General features: G+C 31.1%; 1 protein-coding gene across 1 annotated transcript; it reads right to left on the minus strand.

Annotated features, from left to right (window-relative positions):
* Window positions 1-3,452: 3,452 nt before the first annotated feature.
* On the minus strand, window positions 3,453-3,875 carry LOC142330672 (protein GVQW3-like). Its single transcript, XM_075376117.1, has one exon. It carries the CDS (start codon window positions 3,873-3,875, stop codon window positions 3,453-3,455), a length of 423 nt encoding a protein of 140 aa, XP_075232232.1.
* Between the last annotated feature and the right edge of the window lie 7,151 nt (window positions 3,876-11,026).

Below are 11,026 nucleotides of genomic sequence, written 5' to 3' on the forward strand. Positions count from 1 at the left end.
ACTCCTCTTGCGCGCGCTCGCGCGCGCGTGTGTGTGTGTGAGAGAGAGGGAGATAGAGATAGGATGAGTGAGAGAGAGCGCGCGCTATATCGACGGTGTTGTCAATGTTGGTGGATTAGTATCTATGAGATGATTATCAAATGCTATGTTGCTAGAAGGCGATTTTAATCACTGTTATGTATTTTTTAAGTCCCATTTGACCTACATATAACATTTTGCCATCAGAACAATTTAATTTATATATTCCAGGGGTATTTTGTTTATTTGGTAGTTGTATTCAATGCGAAGTAATTTTTTTTTGTTTTTTTTTTTTAACGTAAAAAGTAGTTTATCCCTAAGTGTGAACTTATATTTGTCTTTTTATTCCCAATAATTATACCATAATAATTTTCTGTTAAAAAAAAAAATTTCCGATATAATCCAACCGAAACATCCATAAGACATCACCTAAGAAAACAGTTAGAACGGTTGATATAAAATCAGATTTGAAATTAATTTTTCATTCATATATGACATGATACGTGATAAATATTTTAACAAAGTGAGTTGCTAATAACAGAAAAATATTTAAAATTTGCTATCAAGAAGATAAAATAATTGAAGTAAGGTAAAAAAAAACACACAAACATATTTTCTTTTGATGAACAAAAACTAAATCTAGGTAAGCTTTTTAAATTTAAAATATAGCGTATACTACTGTATAAATTTACGCAGTTTGAATATTTTATGTGCGTTAAGGAAATGGAGTAGCTTATCCTTTAGCTAAAGTACTACCATTAAGCTAGGTTCTCTATATCTGAAAAAGAGTGCAAGATTTCTTTCTAATATGAAGGATAGTTTTGTCAAGGTTTTTAAAAAATCTCTATTGAACTTAATATATATATATATATATATATATATATATATATATATATATATAGGTAGTTTTTCATTCAAATTGTTGGCAGACATTTAGAAAATAATTTTTCAGGCAACTCTATCTAGAAATATTAAATAATTAATTTTTTTTCTAATTTTTCCCTAATGCATATAAACTTGGTTATAAACAATGAATAATGCTTTTTATACCTCTACCTTCTTTTAATAAATTCAGTCGTTCCTTTACGATAGGTAAACAGTAAATATCCTGCTCACCAATGAATAACACATAATATATTGTAATACAAGTACCTCTATTAAACTAATAAGCAAGACGTTTAACAGACCCATTGTATTCTCTACTTAACAGCAGGCTTACAGAAGATTACAGCCACCTATGTACTAAGCTCATAGTACTCAAAGAGATGATTAAGGTAATAACACTCACCGATTTAAATGACTTCATTCAGGTAATAGTAATGGATTGGAAAATCCATTACTACAATATCATTAACAATATCCAAAAAATTCCGAAATAGAAAAATAATTTTTAAAATGACAAATTTAGAAAATTTATGTACGAAAAATATTAATCTGTGTAAAAAAATATCAACTTTTTACATGTAAAGTAAATTCATCCCTAATAACTCTATTTTTGAACATATATTTACTTAAATCCTAAATTCTGCTGGTCCAATTTAATTGATTCTTTTATCAAGTATTTATTAAACTTTCAGGGATATTTAAAACATAAATTCATCTACATAAATTATATTGTATTATACTTAATTTTTATAATTAATTATACAAACATAAAACATAAATTTACCTTTTTACAAACGATTTAGGTAAGTAAATTGTATTTTACATCCAAATTTGTCATTTATGATAATTAAAATTTGCTGGATAAATCATTTTCTGAAGCGATAGAACTAAATAATACAAATAAAATTTAAATATACAGAAAAAAATGAATTTTCTTTTGATTTTTCATTAATTAAAATGAAGTATTATTTCACTACGAGAATCCTAATTTTTCCAAATTAAAATTGACTTTTTATCTCTACACTTAATAATTATTAATAAATCAATATATTTAATTTTTTTTAAATTTTAAATAATATATGTATATGAAGTCGGATTCGAACCGAGTGCTTTCTCTTCGTAAGATCCAAATATTTAATTAATTAAAATTTTATTTGGCTATAACTCTAGACCGAATGAAAATAAGTACCACTTATAATATATCGTCGAAAAGCTCTCAATGAGGGCTTATTACTGTAGTTAAGGAAAAGTTCAAGATCCAAATTTATTTAGATGTTTGACTTTATACACATTTATGGCCCGGTCGATTGCAATCAAAAGGGAAGGTGCACAACTAAATGTTACAACAGTCCTACCTCCAAAATTTCAACATTCTACGGCTAATCGTTTTTGAGTTATGCGAGATATGTACGTACGTACAGACGTCACGCCGAAACTACTTAAAGTGGATTCAGGGATGGTCAAAATGGATATTAAATCTGAAAACGGAAATTTTTCGCGATTACCTTTATTTCGTACAAGGAAGTAAAAATCCGTAAGATTAAGGTTTGAATCGCAAACAGGCGTGGTATTTTTAACATGCTACAAATAGCAGGTGTATTATTCTAATATTCTCATATATAAGCCTTCAAGCTTTCTCTGATAAATAAATCATTACAAAAAAAATGTTACAAAATAAGTTCTATTTTGTTGTATTTTTTTAACACTGATCTTTTTAATTTCTTTAAAACAGTAATTTCATACATTTATAAGCAAGTTTCCTTAGAAATTACGAATTCTTAGAAGTTTATAAACTTATTAGAATCCTATAAAATAAAATAAAAATGCGATTATTTATATATAATGCATATTATACTACATATTTTATTTACTTATCTTTTTTCTTATATATCTGTATTCGCTTATGAATAAATAATGTATGTAAATAGAAAAGAAATTCCCTTTTGAAACTAACGGAAGCAGAAATAGAACTAGAATACCTTAGGGCAAAAGGAGAATTGTATATACACAGAAAATATACAGTATATATTTTTTAAAGAAAATTAAATGCAAAAAAATGACAAAAAGAAATAAAAAAAGCAACACAAAGAGTTACATAGATGACTTGTTTTTTAAATTTTTATAAATTTTTCACTAACACTACGAGATGATTAATTTTAAATCATTTTATTAACGTTTTTACAGACTTTTCGAAGAAACACACGGTTTTATTTCCCTTCGCTCGTTAGAATTTGGGGGGGAGAATTGAATTTTCTTTGTTTTGAGGTATGAGGAGTACAAGAATACCATTCACTTAAAATGTAATTTCATTTTTCACACACCCACACACTGTCCCTCCCACAAGAAAGATGACTCATGCGAAATAAAATACAAGAGGTTGTTTATTTTTAGTTTACATGAAATTTTATTTAAAATAGGCTGCCAGTCAATACACAACTGGAAGCGTTGGAAAAACTTTCTAAATAACGCTGATACTCAACCTTTGAAATTGCCTGCAGAATCGTGGTCGTAGCCCTCTGGATATCTGAAATCGTGTCTAAACGATGAAATCACTCGAAATACTGAAAACACCATGTTTCATCACCTGTTACGATGCAAGACATGAAGTCTGGATCCCTAGCGGCCGATCTTTTTATGTCTCTACAGTATTCCACTCTGCAATCTTTTTGATCGTCAGTGAGTGAATAGGGCACAAAGCGACAACAGATCTTTTTGCCCAGATTTTCAGTTAGAATGCGATACACAGTTGTTTCAGGAATTCCAGTGAACTCCTTAATTAAACTGGTAGAAGCACAATGATCATTTCGAAGAATTTCAGCCACTTTTTGGACATTTTCTTCTACTCGAACTGTCGATGATACTCCTGGACGTGGACCATCTTCAATGCTCTCTCTACCATCACGAAACCTTACATACCACTTATAAACGTTTTTAAGACTCATTTCTTCACTACCGTAAACAGTTTGTATCATTTTAAAAGTGTCTGTGGACTTTTACCTAATTTAAAACAAAACTTAATGTTGTTCCATTGCACCTTTCACGAGCGAAATTCTAAACGTAATGTTAAGTTTTGGTTATTACGAGCACTCTGTGATGCCAGCGCTGTTAAATTTAAAAAGGAAGGTAGTCAGAATACCACGCTAGTTAATTCATGCACCCGTTCACAGATCGCATTAGTAGTTACGCCAATACAAAATTAGTCACCTTTCCTGTGGGATGGACTGTATATATATATATATATATATATATATATATATATATATATATATGTGTGTGTGTGTGTATGTAGGTTAGGTGGTGGAGGGTTTATAAGTGTTTGCTGGTGTTGTTTTTTGTCATTTGTGGTCTGTCTTGATAAAGTCCTACATCTTGGACGAAACGTCGAGATTTTTCTGCTTTTGTTTTTGTTATTTTGTTTGTTTGGTTGTTGACCTAATGAATTGCATTAAAAAATTTTCTATTAATTTGGATAATTTCTAACTTATTTAGTTTATATATATATATATATATATATGTATAAACCAACCAGCATTTTAATCGAAATGAGGAACGGCCAAAATCTACTGCTCCGCAAGCCATCAGAGCTCATCGCCTTTTCTTATCTACAAATATACTACTACCTTCAATAGCTCCTGTTATGGAACGTCATTATCCCCCTTGACGGACATCGCTCGTGAATTATTACTTTAGTCTTGGTCATGTCAAAAAAGGACACAAACCTGGTTGTCTTCGATAAATTTTTTTTTAATATAGTCTATAGCGTGAATTTAGATGCAACAGTTTATAAAAAAAAGCTCTAATCATCACGATTTTGTTGGTTGTGCTTTTGTCGTTGGCAATAGGACACACATGTTTGTTCTTCCCAGTATCGCCAGTGATTTCGTAGCGGAGCTGTTTGCGATTAACAAGATTACATGATGCATTGTAAGCCATTAGTGATAAGTACTCCAGACACCCTGTTGTCTGTGATATACAGACATCAGATCTGAAATTAATCAACGTAATAAAACTGCGAGCTTCTGCTGGATCCCAGCCATATTGGAATTTCAGGCAATGATAGCGCTGATCGTGCGACAAACAGGCCTGTTTGCAGCCTCCTTTCACTAATCCCGTTGTTTCGTGATGAACGATATTGTCTGTTTTCTGAAGAGTGTAGTTCATGATGAGTGGCAGAATGAATAGAATACTACAATCCGTAATAAAGTTCGACCAATTAAGGACACTGGATCGCCGCGGAGATCTTCATGTAGGAATAATCGTGAGAAGGTTATTATTTGCCGTTTGCGAATAGGACATGCAACAGTCATTCATGGATATCTGATACCTTAGACTGCTGTACCCATTTTTGTTCGTTCCGACTGCCAACTGATGGTACGCCACATACTTGTGGACGTCTATTATGCGGCATTGCCGGAAGTTTAAACTAAGACTGACACAAAATATCTTGGCAAAAATGTATCTACACTGTTGCCAAGATATTTTGTGTAAGATATTTTGTGTATGTCTAATGATTTACGATTTCTTAGGGCCATAATCTGGATTCAAAAATTTGATTAAAACTATAATATTACTTTGCCTTTTGACTTTCGGATATTTTATTGATTTATGTTAGATTTTTAATATTGTTTTTATTGTTGTGTATTGTATATTGTCAAACAATATTGATGTTTAATATTGTTTTCGTAGATAACATACGTCACAGGCGTTTTACATCTTTTTAATTTTTATACTAAATTATAATTATTAATTTTTAATCATTTACATTAGTAATTTTGTGTCCGGGTGCTAATAACATCTCGTAGTGCGTCCAGGAAAATCTATGTATAATATTTGTGGCTTGAAAATCTCAAAAACTACTAAATCAGTTTCATTGAATAGTACATATGCTGTAGTATTGATTATGCACAACAAAAAAAAAAACATTAATAAAAAAATTCTTACGCAGTTCTGCACAAGAAGATCAACTTTTCATTATTTTATTTGTATAATGTTTTATGCATAATTAATCTAAACCGACTTTCCTTGCGCACAACGGCGCAAGGATTTTTATTATAGTTAATATTAAACAAAAGATAATTTCTTCTTTTAAAATTATAAAAATATTTATTTATCAAATAAAACTTTGAACTTTTATTTTTTCTTTAATAAGTGAGAGGCGTCAAACATCAGTTTACGACTTTAGCTAAATTAATAATGTATGTATTAAAACGAACATTATGAAGAATGATATGAGCTTAGGTAAATAAACATAAATTAATTGCAATTATTTTTATTGAAAAACTACTGAGAAATGGTAAAGTAACAAAAAAAATTTGATGTGGACACCACATCACTTCCTTGTACGCCTTTCTAGCAACTTTCTATTTCCTGTTTAGCCTCTGGTAACTACCGTTCAGATAATACTTCAGAGGATGAATGAGGATGATATGTATGAGTGTGAATGATGAAGTGTAGTCTTGTACATTCTCAGTTCGACCATACCTGAGATGTGTGGTTAATTGAAACCCAACCACCAAAGAACACCGTTATCCACGATCTAGTATTCAAGTCCGTGTAAAAATAGCTGGCTTTACTAGGACTTGAACGCTGAACTCCCGACTTCCAAATCAGCTGATTTGGGAAGACGCGTTCACCACTAGACCAACCCGGTGGGTTTCCTTGTACGCCTATTAAATTGCATATGCACATTTTTTTGTAAAATGAAACGTACATAAAATTATATTTCATTAATAACTTCTGATGTTTTTTCTTTTTTTTTTCTATTGTTATTATTGAGTTAATATTTATTGTAAATTTTTTTTACAACCAGAGGTTAATAATTATTAATAAATCAATATATTTAAATTAAGAAAAAGAAGTTAAAAAAAATGAGATGAAGTCTGATTCGAACCGATGTAAGATCCAAATGATCCAAATGATTTGTAAGATCCAAATATTTTATTAATTATAATCTTATTTGGCTATATCTCTGGAACTAATGAAAATAAGTACCACTTTTGATATCATTGAACAGCTCTCAATGAGGCCTTATTCTACAGTTAAGAAAAGGTCCAAACCCCAAAGTTTTTGAATTTTGGGCTTTTTTGACACTTTTTGTTCAGTCGATTACAATGAAAAGGGGAGGTGCAAAACTAGATGTTACTTCAGTTCTAAATCCAAAATTTCAACATCCTACGACTAATAGTTTTTGAGTTATACGAGATACATACGTACGTACAGACGTCACGCCGAAACCCACCGGGTTGGTCTAGTGGTGAACGTGTATTCCCTAATCAGCTGATTTGGAAGTCAAGAGTTCCAGCGTTCAAGACCTAGTAAAGTCAGTTATTTTTACACGGATTTGAATACTAGATCGTGGATACCGGTGTTCTTTGGTGGTTGGGTTTCAATTAACCACACATCTCAGAAATGGTCGAACTGAGAATGTACAAGACTACACTTCATTTACACTCATACATATCATCCTCATTCATCCTCTGAAGTATTATCTAAACGGTAGTTACCGGAGGCTAAACAGGAAAAAGAAAGACGTCACGCCGAAACTAGTCAAAATGGATTCAGGGGTGGTCAAAATAGATATTTCCGTTGAAATTTGAAAACCGAAATTTTTTGCGATAACAATATTTTCTTTACTTCGTACAAGGAAGTAAAAATTAATTGAAATAAGATTTAAAATTGTTATCACATTTTTACGACTATAAAGAGCATATACAGTTCACGAAAATCTTCTGCTAAAAGATAAAAAATAATTATTAATTCTTTGATTAAAATATAAAATAAAATCAATTTCTATATATATATATATATATATATATATATAATGAAGAATGTTTGAATCACGATTTGTCTTTTACTCTTATACATATCTAAGTTTTATTCCGATCGTAGTGAAATTTTGAACAATAACAATTCCAAACAAGAGGAAAATTGTTATCTACACTTCATTTTTGAAAAATTACTCCCACCTCCATCTTCCACTCCTTAAACAAAATTTTAACTACCAGCCTTGCGGTTTTTCGCGAATAATTTGAAACTGATGAGGAAATTTACCAATGTAAAGGTGATTTTTCTGAAAACCCACAAAATTTTCAACAAAAGTTTTTCCCAATTCTGATAGCTTTCTTAGTCCCGACGTTACTAACAATCCAAGTTGAAAATTGGTGCACAACTGTTTTGTTCTTTACCCCGTTGTGAGGGAAAATCACTATTTCATCTATTATCTCCTTCTCAACCGTTTTCTACTTCATTCTCGGTTTCACTCGCTTAGTGTTAGAGTAAGAATTACCCCCAAGCTGAACTTCAAGCAGCATGCAGAATTGGTGAAACTGAAGAGCAGAAGAGCGTCGAAGAACTCTTGCTACACGTCAAGTACGAGTGTCTAACCGCAAGTAGTCACTAGTAAATTTATAAATCTGAATACATTAATTCATATATTTTTAATTAGTAACTAATATTATCACCTGATCATTATTCATCATTTCATAACCACTCTTAAAACAAAACAAAAAAAAAAATATTTTTTTAAAATTTCGTTACAAATTAAAATAAATAATTACCGATAAGTTATTTTGAAAAGCATATTTTTTTCAATTTGGTCGCGATTTCAAAATATAGAAATATAAAATAGAATTATTTTTTGAGTTTTTCTTTAAGCCGATTTTTATTTTTACTTTTCTAGCTAAAACTTTAGCAAAAGAATTTTGTCAAAATATTTTGTATGAAATTTTGCAAATCTCGACGTTTCATGACCCTCCTCTAACCGAAAAAACCATAAAAAAGAGCCGGCAATGAGTTGTATAACTTTCCTGGCTCCAGATTTATTTCCAATCAAACATTCCGCTTATCAGCGCCACTAGCCCTAATGGACTTTAACGGGAGTCGTCTTATAGACCATCAACTGATTACACCTCACAGTAATAAGCCAGGCCTCGGTTGGGATGCCACCGATGTAAATGCCTCGGTATACATTTCCATCAGTGATTTTTTTTAATTCAGCTTTTAAACTATACTAGCTAGCCGAGTTCGCGGAAGCACGAATTTTACAGAGCCAATTTGTAAATGTCGCTTTGATCGAGACAATAGAAAAAAACAACATACCACCAGCAGCAATGTTGCTTGCAACACCGGAGTTACTCCTAGCTCCCATAGTGAACTCATTTTAGTTCATACCCCAGACTTAGATAAATTTACGGACTCCGGTCTGGCCACTAGGAAGAGGCGGACAGACCTCTTACTACCACTTAGATCCATCGCAGAGTCCCGCGTGGATCGTGGATACCGGTGTTCTTTGGTGGTTGGGTTTCAATTAACCACTCATCTCAGGAATTGTCGAACTGAGAATGTACAAGACTACACTTCATTTACACTCATACATATCATCCTCATTCATCCTCTGAAGAATTATCTAAACGGTAGTTACCGGAGGCTAAACAGGAAAAAAGAAAGAAAGAAAAGAGTCCCGCGTGACATTTACTTTCTTTCAACCATCGTCGAGATGCCGCTACACCTCACGGCTGCATGGGATCCATGCCCTGCGACATCTGAACAGAAAGTCTTCTGTGTTTTGCAGTTTGCTAAATGTAAATCTGTAATTACAGTTTAATGTGTGTTCCGTAGAAAGTTTAATCGTGAGCCTCTAAATTACATTTGCGTAGCCGCAAATAGACAATATAAAATGGTGGAGTCAACAATGGAAGATAGATCCGCGATTAAGGATTGACAATGAACCCAACCCACAATTCTTAGTTATATTCTCTAACAAATATTACAAGATCAGCATTTTGAAACAAAACTTTTTATGAAAAATCGTTACTCACACATGAGTTCCGCCTAATAGCAAGAAAAATCACAATTTCATAAAAATCGAAAAAGTATTTTTATCATAATTACGTCATAAACACATAATTAAAACACACGAAATCTCAGAAGGTCGAATTAAAACAGAACTTTGCTTTCTAAGGTGAAAAAAAAGTCAAAAACGATTTATTAAACGATTAAATGATGTAATTATTACAGATGTAAATGTATAAAAAGTACTCCGTCTAAAGAGATCATAAAACAATTTAAAATAATAATACTTGAACTACTTGAACATTTCTTTTTTTTTTATTTACCTCTGTCAAATCAAATGCAAATATATATATATATATATCTCTGTATATATAAAAGAAAATGTCCTTACTGATTGACTCATAATCAACGTACAGCTAAAACTATTACAGGTAGAAACTTGAAATTTTCAAGATACCTTCGTATCTTTAAGTAGGCGTACACTAAGAAAGGATTTTGTGAAATTTTGATTTTAAGAGGCTCAAATAAATGATTTTAAGGGGTTCAAATGAATAATCGATAGTATTTTCAGTATCGATTTATTTTTGTCGAAAATATTTGTATTTTAAGATCAATCGATATTGAATGAATGGATTACGTTAGTAAAATTTATTAATAATCTAATTTTTTAATTTAATTTAAATGTATTATTAATGTTGTTATTTATTGTTAATAAACATTTAAGAAAAAAATCTTATGATTTTTTGACTAGCATCATGTAAGCATGTTCTTTCTTCTGGCTCTTATTTGTTGGTGTTGCTTCTTCCTACCGATCGTTTATAAATATTTAAGAAAAAAGAATTTATATGATTTTTTATGAATCAACAGGTTAGTGTAGTGTTTCAAAAAGTGAATAAACATGTCAATTGAAAAGATAACTGTCAACGACACGTTAATAACCCAAACAGTTAAACCTATCAAAGAAGATGGTGCATGCCTAATCCGAGCACTGGAAAAAAGGGTAGACTTTTTTTTTGGGAGCCGCAAGTAACTATGATGATTATGAGCGATAAGAACAGGAGTTCTATTATCTATTTCTGACATCAACTTTTAAACATAGCAACATAATAAGCAAAAGCATCACTCCAAAACATTCAATAAATATGTTTAAAATTCAAATATCGCGTGGGCGAGGCAGCGACGGGTAACCTCTTATTTATATATATATATATATATATATATTGTACAAACGTTTTAATTTTTTTTTTCATTCCCTAATTTATAACAGTAAAATTCAGATAACTTTATAATACTCTTATTTTATGAGTGAAGGTTTACCAAATTATGTTCGAAA

Source organism: Lycorma delicatula, chromosome 9 (assembly GCF_047948215.1).
Source record: "Lycorma delicatula isolate Av1 chromosome 9, ASM4794821v1, whole genome shotgun sequence".
In the NCBI taxonomy this organism is placed as follows: domain Eukaryota; kingdom Metazoa; phylum Arthropoda; class Insecta; order Hemiptera; family Fulgoridae; genus Lycorma; species Lycorma delicatula.

Excerpts from the sequence above, each read along its gene's own strand:
- LOC142330672 (XM_075376117.1), bottom strand. The coding sequence starts at position 3,875 with ATGATACAAACTGTTTACGGTAGTGAAGAAATGAGTCTTAAAAACGTT.